This window comes from Trifolium pratense, linkage group LG4 (genome assembly GCF_020283565.1).
Source record: "Trifolium pratense cultivar HEN17-A07 linkage group LG4, ARS_RC_1.1, whole genome shotgun sequence".
NCBI lineage: Eukaryota > Viridiplantae > Streptophyta > Magnoliopsida > Fabales > Fabaceae > Trifolium > Trifolium pratense.
In genome coordinates this window covers 12,328,575-12,348,492 of record NC_060062.1, presented here as the reverse complement: position 1 = coordinate 12,348,492, position 19,918 = coordinate 12,328,575, and the positions used below count along the sequence as shown (strand labels likewise).

At 32.5% G+C, this 19,918-nt stretch overlaps 1 protein-coding gene and 1 pseudogene across 4 annotated transcripts; both read left to right on the top strand.

Moving 5' to 3' along the window:
* Window positions 1–2,998: 2,998 nt before the first annotated feature.
* LOC123920593 (protein IQ-DOMAIN 11) lies at window positions 2,999–6,846 on the top strand. Of its 4 annotated transcripts, none has more exons than XM_045972879.1 (6): window positions 2,999–3,353; window positions 3,640–3,765; window positions 3,897–4,202; window positions 5,046–5,267; window positions 5,367–5,498; window positions 6,041–6,846. In XM_045972879.1, the coding sequence occupies exons 2-6, from the start codon at window positions 3,688–3,690 to the stop codon at window positions 6,668–6,670; spliced, it is 1,368 nt and encodes a 455-aa protein (XP_045828835.1). In that variant the 5' UTR covers window positions 2,999–3,353; window positions 3,640–3,687; the 3' UTR covers window positions 6,671–6,846. The 4 variants fall into 4 exon arrangements, with proteins under 4 accessions (XP_045828835.1, XP_045828838.1, XP_045828839.1 ...); XM_045972882.1 differs by having other exon boundaries at window positions 3,030–3,353; window positions 3,900–4,202; XM_045972883.1 differs by lacking the exon at window positions 2,999–3,353 and adding an exon at window positions 3,372–3,548 and having other exon boundaries at window positions 3,900–4,202.
* Window positions 6,847–8,147: 1,301 nt separating this feature from the next.
* Window positions 8,148–18,683, top strand: LOC123920592 (annotated as a pseudogene).
* Window positions 18,684–19,918: the final 1,235 nt, after the last annotated feature.

Here is a 19,918-nt window from a genome sequence, read left to right as displayed (position 1 = left end):
CAAACCTTATTTTGGTAGAAAGGGAAGGCTATGCCTTTAATGTTGATGTTGAATATGAGAAACTTCCTTCATTTTGCAATTTTTGTTAAAATAATTGGAAATTGTCGTAGACATAATTGTAGGGAAGAGAAACTGAGAAGAAAATATACTGAGAAGAAAATTAAAGCTCACAAGTTATTTTTTATTGTGGTAGAAAGTGTTATTTTTTATTTTCATTGTTAATTCGATTTTCTCTAATAGTGAATGTCTTTATTTCATTAAAGCTCACAAGTTTAACTTTTGTCTTCTATTGTCCCAATAGCACAAACGTTTCTCTTTATCCCTATTTTCTTTTAACCCTTCTTTTACTTTTTCTTTTTAACAAAGGCTTCATAGTGACTTCAAACTGCTAGAATTCATCTTTACATTTTCAATTACCAAATTTTGTTTAAGTTTATTTCATAGTTGCCAAATGACCGAAAAATTTGTTAATTAGACATCAACATTAGTAATCGTTAGTTACCAAATGTTGAGTAGAAATTAAGAATACTTCACATCAATTAAATAAATAATGTATGGGCTAAAGTAGCACATGTTGCACTTGTGGCTTAAAATAGTAAACTACTTTTGGATGTTTTGTCTCTAGGCCTCCCATGTATATTTTATACCTCCAAATATTTCAATTTTATCCTTGCTAAAAACTTCGGTTTTTCTAGTTCAAATTCACTAAAATTCGGTTAACAGAAACCAAATTTTTTTTCAAGGCAAAAAAAATTCAGTTCGTAATAACTGAAATTTTTATTGAAGAGCAAAAAAAGTAAATTTCAATGGAGGAAAAAGAACCATGAGCCTAAACATAAAATATCTTACTTTTGGCCACTAGGAATGATATGGAACAAACCAATTTGTACTATATAGACAATTTCATTTTCATGCAGCATTTGTTGTCTGTTGTTATATTCTTGAACCATACATTTTCTTGAAAAATGGTTCCCTAATCACTCTATTTGTAGCATGAAAGTTAGTTCTAATAGACAATATTAACAAAAACCATTCTTCATTAGTCTATTTTGAAATTTAAACTAGATTTTTTTCATAAAATTAAGATTCATTTTTGGATATGTATCGCATGCAATCAACACTTGTGACCGTATACAATCAAAACGATCATAACCGTCTGATTTTAATTGGATAGTTCAAATTTTTAAAAACTAAACTACATTAAAATTTGAACAACCTAATATTAATCAAACAGTTGAGAGCTGCTGATTACTACTTGGACTGCACAAAAAGTGACTAGCTTGATTGAATACATTTATGTCATTTTAAGTAACATATTGACATATTGTGTGACAAATTTAGGTGAGATAACAATGGTTCTATTTTGGGTCCTTTTACAGCTGTCTTCCCATTGTTAAAACACAAATGTTGTTTGTATTTATCTTCACATTCCTTACCCTTTGCACATTAGGTGTCTAGTGTTTTCATACTCTCTTCAATTATGCACTTCCCCACCACACACCCTACAACAACCTGTAACAATGTCTCCTAATACAATACCTTTTAACACTGTCACACTGATGTTAGTTCGTACATATTCACATATTCATATTGGTGTAGTTGATGTGACCACTCTGTGCACATGCTAACTGTGCAGGATTAAAGAACTAAAGTGTGAGTGTATTGTGTATATAAATGAGTATGTACTCTACATGTTGTTGAATTTGAAGTGTGACCGGTAAGTTTTATTATAGAAGAATGTTAAATTTATAATAGAGGTAGTTTATTAATCTAATGCTTAAAATTTTGAGTGGAGATATGGCGTCTACGTCTTTTGTGTTACCGAAGTATTGATCCATTGTTTCTTCTGAGCTCTCATAGACTCTCCAACAAGTGGTATAAGAGCCGTGATTCGGCTTGGTGGGGGAGCAGGAGTGGATCCTGATATTGGATCAACTATAGGATGTGATAACTCACACTTGGGGAGAATGTTGGATTTCAAGTGTGAAGTCCCACATCGATTATGTATGAGAAAAATGTTGGATTTACAAGAGAAGTCACCCATTAACCTAATACCTTAAGGTTTTGAGTGGAGATGTGACGTCTTTCTCTTTTGTACTTCTAGGACATTAACCCCGTTATTTCTCCCGAGCTCATAGAGAGAAAATGCTAACCGTGGTCTTCGGAACACCAGTGTTCTTAGGACATAACTTTTGTCCAGAGACACGAGTTACCATGGTTTGAGTTTTAAATTATTTTTTTCTATCTTTGAGTGCTTGTTCTTTCTTTTTGAAATGAATGTTCATACTCAATTGTATACACTTAATTTGTGTGATCAAATATCACAAATGAATACTTGATGTATTTAAATACATCAATTATTCAACATAAAAAATCTATCGTTTTTTATAAAAATGACTAAAAATAGTAGTATTATATTTTTTGGTATATATAAAATCAAGAAAGACCATTGACTTGGTATATTATTATATATAAATAAATGACAAGTAGTGGAAGGCCATGCCATACTTATACCTAATTAATTCTTATACATAATAAGTTTTGATTTATTTATGTGGTAATGAATTTGGATGTTTTAAGTAATTGATTAGAAGTTGGATCTCTAACTTTTGTATATAGTAAACTCTATTAGATAGGGAGAACTCATCTTATATGTCTTATATGTTTCTTGACGAATATTAATCACTCCTAACTAAACTATGATGGAAGTTTGATAATGATGACTAATTTTCGTCAAGATAGTTATAAAACCTATTGCTTATGATCACCTGCTTAAAAAACCTAAAAATATTACCATTTAAACCAATTCGTAGTTAGTTCACTAGTTATTATTTGTTAGGCAAACGGTGACCCTCTAGCATAAAATTGACACACATAAATGAAGGTTACATCAGAGTATGGTGAAGGATAGTACTGTCATTTCACACCCAACAGACACATGAACATGCCAGCAACAGTTAGAAAACAGAAAAAAATAAAAATGAATAGGACCCATAAAGCCAAAGAGAAGAATTTCTCATTATTCATTCAGTTTCATATGCTTTTATCTTCATGACCAGTACTAACTCATCATATTACAATTTTCATTTCACAACAATATATCTTGAGAATGATATAGGAATCTTGATAACTGTGCACTTTTTTCAATAATGAAATTATCCACTTAATCTTTTTTTTTTTCCACATTCTTGATTTTTGGTAACTGATATTATAAAGAATGTTTGCTGGTTTCAAAGCTATTACATCTGAATTTAATGACTTCAGTGCCCTTTGTTCCCATGCACAACAAATCTCTTATAAGCGGTGCCTCTTGTCTTTTTATAACCATGTTACTAAGTTTTAAAAAAAAATGAGTAAGTGCTTATTAACTTGGATCTCATTTTTTTTCTTTTCAACTATCTTGGCTTGTGTGCATTTATGCATAATTTATTTACTTCTGCAAAATAATAATCAAATTTTATGACAAGTTCAGCAAAAAAGTCTAATGTTTGAGTTGTACATTTTCATGACTTAAATATATGTTTCAATGCTTAGTAACCAAACCACTTGTATGTTTCACATTTACTCATTCACATTTATGTGACAGATTTAGATTTATATTTTCTATATAAGGTATATGCTTATGGTTCAATATTTCAGATCAAAGACATTGAAGATTTGAAGTTGAAACTTTTGATATATTGTTAAATGGCAAAGAAGAAGAAGAGTTGGTTTAATCTAGTGAAGAGGCTTTTCATATGGGATACACATTCAACACAAGAGAAGGTAATTTTTTTTTTGGTTCACTTCCCAGAGAAGGGGTTCGGTAATTCAGAGTTCGGGTGTGAGGTATATGATTAATTTCTTTTTTGTAAGATTATGCTTATTTCTAATGATTAAGAACAACTTCATTTCAGAAGGAGAAAAGAAGAAAATGGATATTTGGAAAGTTAAAGACCAAGAAGTTACCTTCAATAACAGCTCCACCAACAACCTTAAAAGAAACAAAACCAAATGAAGCAGAGAAGGAAAAAACCAAGAATTCTGAAGCTGCAGTTACAGCTCCTGAAGTTGTTATTCTCAGTGATGTTTCAAAAGATAACACAGCAGAATCTGAAACTTTTAAAACTGTGAATGGTGTTTCTCAATCGATATATCAGTGCCAGAAAGTGATTCAAGAATTTGCAGCCATTAAAATTCAAACTGCCTTTAGGGGTTATCTAGTAAGTTTGTCTAAGCTGTTTTCTTAATCCTCCTTGCAATCTTTACTGCTAAGTTTCTCATTGATGGGTTTAGATTAGTTTGATTAACACTGGCTTGTTTTGATGGACTTATTTAAGCTTATTTTGAGAGAACTTACGAAAATAGCTTAGGACAATTTTCATAAGTTTTTTTCAACTTTTTTTTATAAGTTCTCCAAATTCCTATAATGAGCTTATAGATAAGCTGTTTGAGCTATAAGTTATTTGAGCTTATATATAATTAAGCTCTTATTATAACAGGCGTTTGTGCTATAAGTTGCAAATTGATCCGACAAATTAAAATATATTATGAATGTTATTAGAATATTAGAAGAAAATTTTAAAACGCTGTCGCATAAATTAATCATTACTACCTCCATCCTGAATGTAGGACACATGTCTCTTAACTAAATCACAAAAATTAAGTAAAGAGAATATCAAGAGTCTCGTAAATTTAGAGACGAATGTAGTACATCGCCGTCAAATGTGGCTGATATGGCCTCAATTGGTATGTAATTACAAAGGTAGAATATTAAAGAGAACGGCCATCAGATGTGGCTGATATTGAGGCCGTAGAGATATCACACTTTGAAGCGGTTGCCCAAATCTCGAAGGCAGACCCTTTTTTGAAGCAGAAGCTTGTTAGAAAGCCAGGCAGCCACCAATTTACTAAATTTCTCAAATTAAACTCTAGGGTAGGTAAAAACAAATAGAGAAAATTGAGAAAGAAAGTAGTAATGGAAATTAGTAAGTAAAAGAAACCTTAGTCCAAACAAACTTGTGACAATATTATTCTCTTGTTTATTGACTTGTATAACATTACAGGCAAAGAAGGCTTTGAGGGCATTGAAGGGAATAGTGAAACTTCAAGCTATCATTCGCGGAAGAGCAGTGAGACGCCAAGCTATGAGTACTCTTAAGAGCTTACAGTCCATTGTAAGTATCCAATCGAAGATATGTGCAAGGAGAATGCAAATGGTTGAAGGAAGATGGGAGGATTGTGTTGAAGATGAAGACATGCATTATTCTAAAGACAAGATAATTAGGGTGAGCATATATAACATGTTACATTATTCCATTAACATTGAAATTACAAAGTTCAAGAAGCAATTCCATATTTGAAACATAAAATTTTCACATTTTTAGATGGACTCAAACAGTGAAAGAAAGTGGGATGACAGCACTTTATTGAAGGAAGAGGTAGATGCTTCTTGCATGATCAAGAAAGAAGCCATTATTAAGAGAGAAAGAATAAAAGAATACACATTTAATCATAGAGTAAGCTTCTAAGTCTTTCATATATTTCTGCTCGATTGTTTTGCACATTTAACAGCTTAATTAAGTGTTTTTAGCATAACTACTAAACATATAAGCTGGTATATAACCAAAGGGAAAACAAAGTCAAATTATTTTCGTATAAGTTTTAAGCTGTTTTCCATATAAGCTATATCTCGGAGAGCTTATGACATGTCATAAACCGTTTCACAAGCTCTGTCAAATACTCAAGTTAGTATATAAGTTCTAGGCAAAATTGCACTTTTGGCCCCCTAACTTTCACAAACTTGCGATTTTAATCCCATAATTTTCATAATAGTACTTTTGATCCCCTAACTTTAGCTCATTTTGCAAAAGGCTGGCCCCCGACTGGTTTTGACCAAGTAAACGCACATGGGCAAAAGTGGGCTATTATGAAAGTTAAGGGGCTAAAATAGCAAATTTATAAAAGTTAGGAAGCCAAAAGTGCAATTTAGTCTAAGATCTAACAAGTCAATCCAAACATGCCTTAAGTGTTGTCGAACTAACTTAATCAAACTCCTCAGAGGTCAGCCGAGTCAGAAAGAAGTAAAGTGAATGGAAGATGGAGATACTGGTTGGAGCAATGGGTAGATACACAACTTACAAAAAGCAAAGAACTTGAAGATTTAGACTCAGTTTTCAGCTCAAATTCTAAAACTGCTGAAGAATTTGGAACAAGACAACTTAAGCTGCGAAATACTACTCAAAGACAAAATCAAAATCCACTTGAAGGATTGGATTCACCAATACTTTTATCGAGAAAATCTTTTCCTCATAGGCGACAATGTTCAATAGAAGATCAATCATTTTCAAGCTCGCCTGCAACACCAGCATACATGGCTGCTACTGAATCAGCAAAAGCAAAAGCAAGATCAACAAGTTCACCAAAAGCAAGGTCATGGAATTATGACATGAATTCAGATAGCTATTTATCACCTTGCAAGAAAAAGTTATCAATTGTTTCATCTGTTAACAGTGATGTGCTTAATAGTGGTGGTAGAATGGGAAAGCTTAGTGGTAGTAATCAACAAAGATCACCAAGTCTGAAGGGTATTTCAGTGCCTATAAAATCAAGCAGGACTATCATAAAGGATCTTAGCATTAATTCAGATTGCTCATTGCCTAATTGGGATAGACAAAGTTCATTCAGATGAAGCTAATGATGCTAATATGTTATACTGTTTGATACCATAATATCTTGTAACAAGGGTTTGAAGTACAAAATCTGTTTATAAACTATGTATGAGTATGATGTATATTATATGTGGTTAAATGTTTGTTTTGGTTGAGAATTGACAGTGTTGCAGAAATTAATTAGATGATTCCTTCATTAATTAGGTAATTTGTTGTATGTTTTAAGAAGCCATATTAAAACACAATTTTCCAAAGTCTTTTTTTATCTTGTGTGATTCTCAATTTCTTTAGGTAAATGTATTGATTAGAGTATTGGATTGGATCAAGTCACACTGTATAAATTTTGTTGGATTATGAGGAGACTTTAACTTACAATTGATATATTTTAACAAATCTCCATGTTTAAATCAAGTCACAATATTTATCCGGTTACTTGTGAATCAAGTCAAAATGCAAACAACCATCTAATCCGTCTCAAATTTTCATATTCCCAACTCCTCACTTATAAAAGTTAAAAATTCAGCCTCTAGTTAAATGTACATTCTATATTCTAGTTAAACTTTTGTCTCTTTTAAAATTCTCACTTACTTCTGTCCACCTCCTGTGGAGTATTAGCAGACTAGCAGCAATTTCTTCCATCATAATCAATAAATTTCACTTTTCGTCATTAATCCCGTTTTGGATTATTGGTGTTGTCTGTGAGAACTGATGATCTAATCTATAAATGATGGATGACAAACCCTTTAATTACTTATCAGGATCAAAATTGAATGCAATCAGTACATGGTGTCTGATCAAGATCAGACTATTTTAATTTAAGTAGTGTATTAAAAAATATTAAATAAAATATCATTTTTTAGATTGTCCGATCTTAATTGGACGACCACAAATGTAGTGACTGCACGACCGCATAAAAAAACAACTTAGTAACACAGTCAAATTTAAAATACTACAAACCTTCACCACCAAACCAATTTATGTCAGTTATTTCTTACGATACTATTTAACAAACCTGTAAAGACTTGCAAGCGAAACTTCAAAGAGCTGGTAATACCTAAATACGTGACTTAAGGCGGGAAAGTAGTAACATGAATTCTTTTTTGATCAAGTACTAACAAGAATTTTCAAGCCACCGCCAAGCCGTAGTTATTGTAAGATTTGGTCTAAGCAGTCGGCTAGGTATGAAATGTTGTTACTCTTTTTTTTTTTAGAATTTTTTCTGCAAAATAATCATTCAAAACTACGTATTATTTTAATAGTAGAAACTTAAAGTACGTGCATAATAATTTTTTTAGAGACCAAAATATAACACTTTTTATTTACTGAGATCAAAAATAAAATTTAATAATTTTATAAGAGCTAAAAAATATTTAACCCTTCAACAAAAAAAATTATATATTTAACCCTAAAAATAAAAAATACAGTATAACAATTATTTTTTTTAAAAATACCTATAAAACAAACGGCACACTAGACACGCATTGTGAAATAGAAATATGTGTGTGCTTCAATCTTACGCTAAGTTTTGTGAAAAGAAAATAAAAACTCGTTCTTTCTTTTCAAGAAACAAGAAACACGCACAGATTGTGGTGTTGGCTGGGTCGCTCAGAGATCAAGAAACTGGTTGCTCGATTTGTGCCGATAATCTCTTCTGTTTGCAACGGTAATCTCTTTCCACATATTTGCATTTTGATTTGATTATTAAACGACAACATTCAATCTTCTGCTTCATCAAATCAAAACCCTTTTTTCTTTTTTTTGATGAAATTGAGGGTATAAACCCTAAATCAAGAACATTCAATCTTCTGCTTGATAAAAGGTATAACTTCACCCATTTTTATCATTCTTGATCATTCGAGAACATTCAATCTTCTGCTTGAGAAAAAAAAAAACCCTTAATCGTGCAAATGGTTCTGTGCCAAGATCATGTTTACGATTGATACCGATTTTTTAAATTCTTGATATTTCAAGAACATTTAATTTCTGCTTTAAAACACAAAAATTTAATTGAGGAAACATGTTTTGTCCCAAGAAATTTCAATCTTCTGCTTATTGGAAACTTCATTCCAACATATTTGTCCCGTTTGGTTATAATCAATAACTATTGGTAACGATGATGGGTTGTCGACTTTTTCATTCTTGAGTATTCAAGAACGTACTTTCAATCTTCTGCTTCGGAAAAAAATGAATGTTCAACTTTTGTAAGAGATTAAATGTCACTGAATGTGAATGTGAAAGCTAGTTGTTGCCGTAATTGCTACTCAAGCAATTGTCCCTATCGGTGTCCGCTTTTCTATTAAAAAAATTATGAATTTTTATTCATAATAATGCATGAATGGATATATATTCTGCTTGGAGACCCTTAGTCCCTAAATTCGATTTTGCAACTGCAATAGAAGTGATTTTGCATTATGAACTTAATGACGCTTGTCCCTAATGTTACATATGTTTTGTAAGGGATGGATGCTTCAATGACCTTTGAGAAAAATGCATTTCATTGCTTTCTTGATGCCCAAAAAATGCTGTATAAATTACTTAATGACTCTAGTCCCTGAATGTGAAAAAGCTAGTTGTTGCCTTAATTGCTACTCAAGCAATTGTCTCTATCGGTCCGCTTTTCTATTAAAAAAAATTATGAATTTTTGTTCATAATAATGCATGAATATATATTCTGCTTTGATGACCCTTATTCTCTAAATCCAAGTTTGTAACTGCAATTACAAGTGATTTTGCATTATGAACTTAATGACCCTTGTCCCTAATGTTTCATAAGTTTTGTAAGGGATGTATGCTTCAATGACCTTTGAGGAAAATGCATTATGAATTCTTTATTCATAATGGAAAAGTTGGATGGTGGCTTTCAAAGCAAAGTAATTTTAATATGAAATAGACTTTGTTCCATGATTTTTGTAAGGGTGTCCCAAAAATGTTGGATGATGCCTTAATGTGAAAGCTAGTTGTTGACCCTAGTTCCTAAATGCTATTATCTATTGTGCTTTGATGGACCCTTAGTCCGGAAATGCAATTACAGTATGAAGTGATTTTGCAAATGCAAAAGAAATTTTAAGAGTAATTTATTGAGTGTTGTGATGGTCATGTATGATTCTATCTATCAATGAGAGTCTAGTACTAGTTGAAACAAAATATATGAACACTATGTGACAGATTAAGCTGCTTTAAGTTCCCACAACTAGTCAACAACAGTGCAATGTTATACACACGTGCACAGTTGATTGTTAGATTCAATCTTCTGCTTGATAAATGCAAAACCTTACCCATTTTTATTATTCAATAAGATTCAATCTTCTGCTTAATAAATGCAAAACCTTTTATTGCTGAACATAGCGGTGTTCAGGTTCAACGTTGATTTGGAAACCGAAATCTCATGGAACTGTTAGTGGAGGACTGTAACTGAAGTTAAAAGCATCCTGGTGGATAAGGGGAAGGTTGGTGGTTCAGGTGTTGGTGTTAATGTGGCTTCATGCCAAATTAGAGCAACTTTCTATCCCAAAAAAATGAAAAGTCAGATCAAGAACAAGAGGTATATGATTCCTGTCTCATTTTTTTATGTTTTGATTATATTGTTGAATGCTTTGATGTGGAGAGTAATGATATGTGTCAGTACTCATTTTAAATTTATATGGCAAGTGACTGAAGTTTTTGATGCAATCCATTTTTGAGTTATCGCTTCTGTACATTACTTTTTAGCTTCGACTGTGTATTCTTACAGCTTTCATTTCATGACAGGTTGGGTTAATAGGTTTGCGAATGCTGGCGATACTGCCATGGAAGTTGCTGGGAATACAGCATTACGGGTGAGTTATGATTTCAAAACCCTCTTCCTAAGTGTCGTGTCACATTATTTCCTTCAATTGTCTCATTGGAACCTGGATTTTATTAGTTATGTGATATGGAGCCTACATACTCCAAAATTGCTAAAGCATCGGTGGTATACCTGATCTGATACCAATATGCCTACCATATTCCACAAAATATGCTCCGAGTTCCCTCTAAATTTTATATATTTCAAAAGAAAATTATTGGCTTATGTTTCAGATATACTTCATCGATACTTTGATAGCGATATCATTTCCAAAATCTTGTCTTAAAGCTTTTTCCGCCGCTTTATTCTTTATCATGCTGTGAGCAGAAAATTAGAGTACATACTCTTTTGTTCATTTTTTGAGGAAATGTAGAAAAATACTAAGCGCCATGGTTGTGAGAGAGTGGAGAGGTACATTATCTTATTCAATATAGTGGCGGCCACTGACTTATTTAATTAGTAGAGTTGTCCCTTGCTGAATTTGACTTAGAAGCTATGGTTTTTGGACAATGAGAATGTACGAAAATGATAAAATTAGCATTAGATCAAGAACATTCAATCTTCTGCTTGATAAAAGGTATAACTTTACCCATTTTTGATGAAAATGAGGGTATAAACCTAGATCAAGAACATTCAATCTTCTGTTTGATAAAAGGTATAACTTTAACCATTCTTCTCATTCTTGATCATTCAAGAACATTCAATCTTCTGCTTGAGAAAAACAAAAAAAAAACCTTAATTGTGCAAAAATGTGTTCTGTGCCAATATCATGTTTACGATCGATACATGTTGTGATGCTGATTTTTTAATTCTTGATATTTCAAGAACATTCAATTTCTGCTTGAAAACAGGAAACTTTAATTGATGAAACGTGTTCTGTCCCAATAACTTTCAATCTTCTGCTTATTGGAAACTTCATTCCAACATATTTGCCCGATTTGCTTTATAATCAATACCTATTGGTAATGATGATGGGTTGTCGAACTTTCAATCTTCTGCTTCGGAAAAAAATGAACCTTCAATTTTTGTAAGAGATTAAATGTCACTGTATGTGAAAGCTAGTTGTTACCTTAATTGCTACTCAAGAAATTGTCTCTATCGGTGTCCGGTTTTCTATTAAAAAATATTATGAATTTTTATTCATAATAATGCATGAATGAATATATATTCTGCTTTGATGACCCTTAGTCCCTAAATTCAATTTTGCAACTGCAATTAGAAGTGATTTTGCATTATGAACTTAATGACGCTTGTCTCTAATGTTACATAAGTTTTGTAAAGAATGGATGCCTCAATGACCTTTGAGGGAAATGCATTATGAATTCTTTATTCATAATGGAAAAGTAATTTTGTATGGGATTGGATTTCTTGATGTCCAAAAAATGCTGAATAAATTACTTAATGACTCTAGTCCCTGAATGTGAAAAAGTTAGTTGTTGCCTTAATAAATTGAACTTAATAAGTATCACCAGATAAACACTGATTAAGTACTTGGGGGTGGAATCATGATTGTGATGAAAAAGGAAGCAATAGAGCTATTAAAGAGAATTTCGTTTGCAGATCATTGTTGACAACAACATTTCAGATCAAATATGAGTAATTGAGTTGCTATCAAGTAATGTAAGCTGCCATTAACTAATTGAAAACAACATAATTGTGTGATTTTTGTAGTGGCAAAATTAGATTACTCAGTTTTTGACCTTTGAGTGTATCACTGTATTGTTCTCCCATTTATTTGCATGAGTTCTGTTTTTTTTATAACAGAGTTTATCAGAGCAAGTAAATGTGAGTTGGAGATTAAAAATTGACATGGAAGTATCTTGGTGTGTCCATCTAAGACTATCCAAAGGCATGCTACTTTTACCTTATGTTCATCATTATGGTCAAGTCATTTGATAAAGTCTGATGAAGTCACATATTCTATGATTATAACAAGGGCACAACTGTTAAAAAGGTGATTTCTTAAGATGCCTTTTAGGATGTGCAATGTTGATTCTTTCTTAATTTACTTGTAGATTTACTGCAAGTTGTGATTTGTCTATTTTTTTTCAATGATTTATTTCAATTAGTGAGATTGGTGAGATTTTGTGCTTTATTTTATAATTTTAATTCCAATTTGACAAAGATATCTCTACTAACTAAAATTATCATGTATAATGTGTAAGGCAACTGTAAGTACCTATAGTTAGCTTCCATGGAAGGAGATAGCAGAATACCACTTTTGTATGCATAAGATATTTTTCATGCGACGTGCTACAATCAAACATACTCTGCTACCATGTTTCCAATATATATTACGGAGTTAGAGTCTTTAACTTGTTTAGCAGAAGGTAGGAAGTATATATTCATTTTGCTGTCATTTTAAAAGCAAAGTAACTTTGTTCCATGATTTTTGTACGGGTGGCCGAAAAATGCTGGATGATGCCTTAATGTGAAAGCTAGTTGTTGACCTTAGTCGGTAAATGCTTATATATTGTGCTTCGATGGACCCTTGGTCCCTTAATGCAATTTTGCAACTACAGTATGAAGGGATTTTGCAAATGCAAAAGAAAGTGTTTCCTTGTGTTTGATTTTTCAAAGGAATTCTCTAAGGAAGAAACGAATCAACTGAAGCAAAATACAAAGAAACCAACTCTTAGGAGTCTAAACTATTTCTTATAATATGGCATTATGATAAATGGAGGAATCCATAATTAGGTTTTATATCTGATAAAATTTGATAAAATATGGTGGGTGCTCTGCCACTGGTATAAGATTTCTGTTGATAATTATAAATGTAAGTCTTGGATTTAGTAACTGAAAAAAGGTAGAACCTTACCCATTTTTATTATTTTTGATCATTCAATAAGATTCAATCTTCTGTTTGATAAATACAAAACCTTTTATTGCTGAACATAGCGGTGTTCAGGTTCAACGGTGATTTGGTAACCGAAATCTCATGGAACTGTTCGTGGAGGACTGTAACTGAAGTTAAAAGCATCCTAGTGGATAAGGGGAAGGTTGATGGTTCAGGTGTTGGTGTTAATGTGGCTTCATGCCAAATTAGAGCAACTTTCTATCCCAATAAAATTCTTGTTTTTTGCTCTATAATTTCCCTTTAATTACTGACCTTTGACTATAAATTGGACTTCCACTTTTGTAACATTGTTAATAACTAGTAGAGTGGTTAATGGTTCATAAACCAAGTAATTTTACTAAATCCTTTTCGGAAAGATTTTTATTTTATTAAAATAATTTGGTGTAAGTCACATCTGCCGTGTAGAACTGCAGTTCTCTTCAGATATTTTCATTTGATGGAGGAACATAATCATTTCGATATGAAGGGCTCTCAATTGGAGAAGTCTATGTTCATGGTTTTGTTAATTAATTAATTATTATTTTATGACGGTTAGAAATAATATAAAACCATTGATGTGGCTCTATCCTAACAGCTTAAGCTTTTGGGATAATCGGTTATATGACATGGTATCAGAGCCTCCATGACTAAGTTGTCTAGAGTTCGATCCCCGCACCCCTCACTTTCTAATTAAAAAGTGGAATTTAAGCATATGGTGGGTGGGCCTATGTATTATCCACGCTTCAAGCCCAAGTGGGCTCTTGCGTGAGGGGGCGTGTTAGAAATAATATAAAACCATTGATGTGGCTCTATCCTAACAGTTTAAGCTTTTGGGATAATCGGTTATCTGACAATGACTTCAGCTGTCTAGTGTTTCCTTTATTGTTCAGTGTATGAAACTTTCTGCACACCTAGATTTCTCTTCACTTTTTTCCCCTTACTAATTATGGTTGCGGAGAAAGACTTAAAAACCACTGCTTTTGAAAATTCTCAATCACACGGTGGATCCTTTTATGGGGCCGATAATTCCAATTATAATATGAATTATTATCAGGTAGTTACTTTAACTTTGTTCCTTGGCATTTTTCTTTTGGTGCAAAGCATAGTGTCTCTGCAATTTGAAACTATATATGTTGCTAGGAGTCAGCATCCCCTCAAGTGCCACATTGTGTTCCTGGAGTTCAATATCCTGATAGCTATGAACATCCATTTGATCCTAGATATGGGAGTGGGTACAATGCTCCTGCTCCCAGGTACATTATCATATAAATGTCATAAAAAAGGAACAGTTGTTGCACATTTGGATGATATGATATTTATGGGGTTGTGTTTAGTGGTCAATGAGTTTGATTGAGTTATCAGTTGTCGTCCTTAGGATTGATGGGAAAACAGAATGTGAACCTACATAATGTTCATCATCAAGTTACCTTAACTACTCGTAAAAGATTATGAGCAAAGGTCAAATTTCATCTGATGCATATTTTTTTCCTTTTAATACTCTGGCCAAATTAGTTCTGAAGTGAATATATTTAGAGTGTGAAAGTTGCCTCAGCAATTCCCTGATTATTTCCATAAAATATACTTATTGTTAAGTTGATTACTGACAGACAACTAGTTTATTGTGAAGAATTTTACCCCTTGACCACTCTTATGGTCAATTTATTGTTGACTTCTGAACTAATGTAGCGTATATTCAGTGTTAGTTTTGACTCCAAATGTTTGGTTTTGAAGTGGAAAAAAGTTGTATGGAATTTAAGTCCAAACTCATGCCGTGGCATTCATATCATTTATATACAAGTACATTTGAAATTTCTTGTCTACTATGACATGTAGGTACTATTTGTGTATGAATTATTTTTGCTTTGTCTTTGTTATTGGAAGGTACAAAGTGAGAAAGCTCATGCACCGGCTTACACTTATTATCTTTTAGTGGGCTTGAGTAGCAAGCAAGTCCTCCTTGTATACAATTTTCTTTTATAGTAGTAGGTTTGAGTGATTTGGATGTTATATTCTCAACAAAATTTGAATGAGTTATTATTGATGATCTTCTCCTGTTGCTTTTAATCTTTAATTCGTTCTTTCTTGTAGTTGAACTTCTCAAGTACTGCTGTAGCACCACCTCCCGTGAGAACTTTTGATCCTCAAACTCCTCCTGTGCTTAAAAACGTGGAGTTATATCAGCCAGCCCACATTGGGTTCTCAATTGTATAATGTGAGTTAATCTTTAAATTCTAATATGATATTATCTAGTATTTTTGACTACTTGCAAGGTTATAAAACAAGTTTTTGTATTTCAGACAAACAACAATCCACCATTCAAGCCTACCAATCCACCTTACCAGTCTACGCCTCCTGCTCCATCACAAAACACAAATGAACTTGGGTCATGGCCACAACTTGCCACGTGTTGCGGCACCTACCTCAAATCCAATGGGATTCATGCCAATCCCTAGTTCTGCTGGCGTTCAAAGACCTGGGGTGGGATCAAGTCAACCTCCTCGTCCCCCTCTGCCGCAACCTGTTCAACCGGCTGCTGCACCGGCAGCTCCACCACCTACTGTGCAGACTGCTGATACTTCAAGAGTACCTGGTACTATTTCTTTTATTTTTTCAGTGATTTTGGATTTTTCTTTGAATGAAATGACTAACTAAATTTACTGGTGTTTATTTTTTGAGTCAGAAAACATAAGTCTTGAATTATACAATTTATTTCGCTTTTCTTGTGTTCCTTGTCTGATTATCTTTTGGTTTTGATTTTTGCTTTACCACGTCAGCACACCAAGTGCCTATTGTCAACACATTGACAAGACTTTTCAACGAGACATCGGAAGCACTAGGAGGTCCACGTGCAAATGTACCAAAGAAGCAGGAGATAGAAGACAACTCAGAGAAACTTGGTGGGTTGTTTGCGAAGTTGAACAATGGGGATATCTCCAAAACTGCTTCTGATAAGCTCCTTCAGCTTTGTCAGGTGATAGACATTGGTGATTTTAAAAATGCCCTTCAAATTCAGGTAATTCAACTGCAATTGCAAATTCTAGCATCCCTTTAGATATTAAACAATTGTGAGCAAAGGTCAAATTCTCATTTTTCAGTTTTCTAATTTGGTTTGATTTTAAACAACCTGAAGTTGATTAATTTGGCATCCCTTTAGATATACTCATTTCTCATTATGATTCATTTTCTCATTCTTCATTATTAACACAACATTCATCAATCTTATGCTCGAATGAAGGTATAACTTTACCCATTTTTCTCATTCTTGATCATTCAAGAACATTCAATCTTCTGGTTTCCAAAAAAAAAAGAACATTCAATCTTCTGCGTGAGAAAAACAAAAAAAACCTCAATTGTGCTAAGTGTTCTGTTCCAAGATCCTGCTTGGTGTACCAATATTTTAATCGAAAGTTTTAAAGTCTGACGATAATGGAGTTTCGCACGTTTTTAAAATTTTCATTCCAACATATTTGTCCTATCTGATTTATAATCGATACTTGTTGGGATTGGGAACGACGACGGGCTTCTTGATTATTCAAAAACCTTTAATCTTCGAAAAAACTGAACCTTCAAATTTTGTAAGGGATTGGATTTCTTGATGCTCAAAAAATGCTGGATAAATTACTTAATGACTCTAGTCCCTGAATGTGAAAACGCTAGTTGTTGCCTTAATTGTTACTCAAGCAATTGTCTCTATCGGTGTCCTCTTTTCTATTAATTTTTTTTTTTTTTTGTATTTTTATTCACAATAATGCATGAATGGATATATATATTCTGCTTTGATGACCCTTAGTCCCAAAATTCAATTCTGCAACTGCAATTAAAAGTGATTTTGCATTATGAACTTAATGACCCTTGTCCCTAATGTTTCATATGTTTTGTAAGGGATGAATGCTTCAATGACCTTCGATGAAAATGCATTATGAATGCTTTCTTGATGCCCAAAAAATGCTGTATAAATTACTTAATGACTCTAGTCCCTGAATGTGAAAGCTAGTTGTTGCCTTAATTGCTACTCAAGCAATTGTCTCTATCGTTGTCCTTTTTTCCATTAGAAAAAGTTATGAATTTTTATTCATAATAATGCATGAATACATATATATTATGCTTTGATGATCCTTAGTCCCTAAGTTCAATTTTGCACTGTAATTAGAAGTGATTTTGCATTATGAACTTAATTACCCTTGTCCCTAATGTTACAAAAGTTTTGTAAGGGATGGATGCCTCAATGACCGTTGAGGAAAATGTACTATGAATTCTTTATTCATGGATGGTGGCTTTCAAAGCAAAGCAATTTTAATATGAAATTTTATTCAAAATGTGGATGGTGTCTATAGTCTTTTTATGACCCTAATTGTGAAAGTGTCACTAGTGGTATTGTATGCAATAATGTGGATGGTGTCTATAGTCTTTTTATGACCCTAAGTGTGGATGAGCTCACTCACTAACTCCAAATCCGACAATAAGATGGATATACTTTGTTCCATGATTTTTGTAAGGGATTGCCTTAACGTGAAAGCTAGTTGTTGCCTTAAATGCAATATTAATATAAAATTTCATTCATAATATAAGGCATGAATGTTATCTTGTGTGCTTTGATGACCCTAGGCCCTAAATGCAATTTTTCAACTACAATAAGAAGTGATTTTTCAAATGCAAAAGGAAGTACTTCCTTGTGTTTGATTGATTACCCTACTGATAAGGGTTTCAAAGGAAATCTCTAAGGAAGAAATGAATCAACTGAAGAAAAGTATAAAGAAACCGACTCTTTGGAGTCTAAACTATTTCTTATAATATCTATCTGGTATCTGTTAGTTTGTTTTTACTGCAGACCTATTGCGAAATCCGAAATTTTTTGGTGGGTGTTGGTATAAGAACCGGATAGCACTAGATTTGTGTTGATAATTATAGATGTAAGTCTTGGATTTATAGTAACTGAAAAAGGTAGAACCTTGCCCATTTATCATTCTTGATCATTCAATAAGATTCAATCTTCTGCTTAATAAATACAAAACCTTTTATTGGTGAACATAGCAATGTTTAGGTTTAGCATGCTAATAAGGTGGTTAATTCCCAAGGTTCAACCGTGATTTCGAAACCGAAAAATCTCATGGAACTGTTAATGGAGGACTGTAACAGAAGTTTAAAGCATGCTGGTGTGGGTAAAGAGAAGGTTGATGGTTCAGGTGTTGGTGTTGATGTGGCTTCATGCACGAATCAGATCAGCTTTCGATCCCAAATTTGAAAATGAAAAGTCACATCAAGAGTTATATTATTCATATCTCAATTTTTTATGTTTTGATTTCTCGAGTGGAGGTTATTAGACAATCAAACACAATTTTTCAAGAACATTCAAAATAAACTGATATGTTATATGTTGAAAGATAACCTTCGTTTGATATGATATTTTTTTGGAAAATGTTAACATGTGCACCAAGGGCACATGTTAAGGAAGCAAAAGTAGAAATAATATATTGAAATTTGTGCATTTAATTTTTTAAACATTAAATTTTTTTCAAACATTAAATGCAATTTGCTATATTTAGAAGCTTAACATGTGCCTTTTGTGCACATGTTAACATGACCCTATTTTTTTTTGTTTTCGTTCACATATTTGCATTGATGCATGTTCAAATACTCATTTCTCATTCTTGAATATTCAATAACATTCAATCTAATAAAAACAAAAGGTGTTTTGTCCCATGACTTTGTTTGGTACCAATATTTTGAAAGATGAAACTTTTTTGTTTGCTATGGTAATTTTGGAACTTTCAATCTAATATATTTGCATTGAGATACGTATTTGGTACCAATATGTTGAGATACATTTTTCTTATTTAGTCAAGAACATTAATTCCTTTGCTTGAAAAAAGGTAGAGCCTTACTCATTTTTCTCATTCTTGATTATTCAAGACATTCAATCTTTTGCTCGAGAAGAACAGATGAACCTTATTAATTAAGCAAAATGTGTTTTGTCTCAAAGCACGGTCATAGCATGGCGCACACCTAAGACCTGAGCACATAAGAGCTCAAAATGAGCCTAACAATCAACAAGATGACACGTTCACAGCCAAACTCTAAAGATTAGTTGTCGATTATTTCATATTATTCATAATTATTTGTCGATTTTGATTGACAACTATATTTATTTTGGGTTTTTTCTATTTAAATGACAAAAATATTTTTGAAATGACTTTTTATAGAGATAATTCTGATAGCCAAATATGTCATAATGTTTTGACCATTTCTTTTTATTTTTTTGAAACAAAAGTCTTCACCATTTTTATTGATTACACGTGGAGAGTACTAGTAAAATGTTGGTCAAAATTTAGTGCTCAAGTCTATAGTTCTACATAGTTACATTTTCCAAAGATACAAATAATTGGATGCATGAAAGCGAACTTGTCGACCACTACAATATTTTGTGACTTCAACGTATATATTTCATTTGGTCCTTTTAATAAGAAATAATCAATTTTTTAGGTTTAATAAAAAACTAATGTATTTGGTCTATAATATAAACCAAATAAATTAATTATTGAATGAACCTGAAAAATAAAAATTTTCTTATAAAAAAAATCGGAGAAAGTACTATATATGGCTTCAACTCGA

Excerpts from the sequence above, each read along its gene's own strand:
- LOC123920593 (XM_045972879.1), top strand. The coding sequence starts at position 3,688 with ATGGCAAAGAAGAAGAAGAGTTGGTTTAATCTAGTGAAGAGGCTTTTC. Across the intron at positions 3,766-3,896 it reads CACATTCAACACAAGAGAAG|AAGGAGAAAAGAAGAAAATG; the intron begins GTAATTTTTTTT and ends ACTTCATTTCAG. Across the intron at positions 4,203-5,045 it reads CTGCCTTTAGGGGTTATCTA|GCAAAGAAGGCTTTGAGGGC; the intron begins GTAAGTTTGTCT and ends ATAACATTACAG.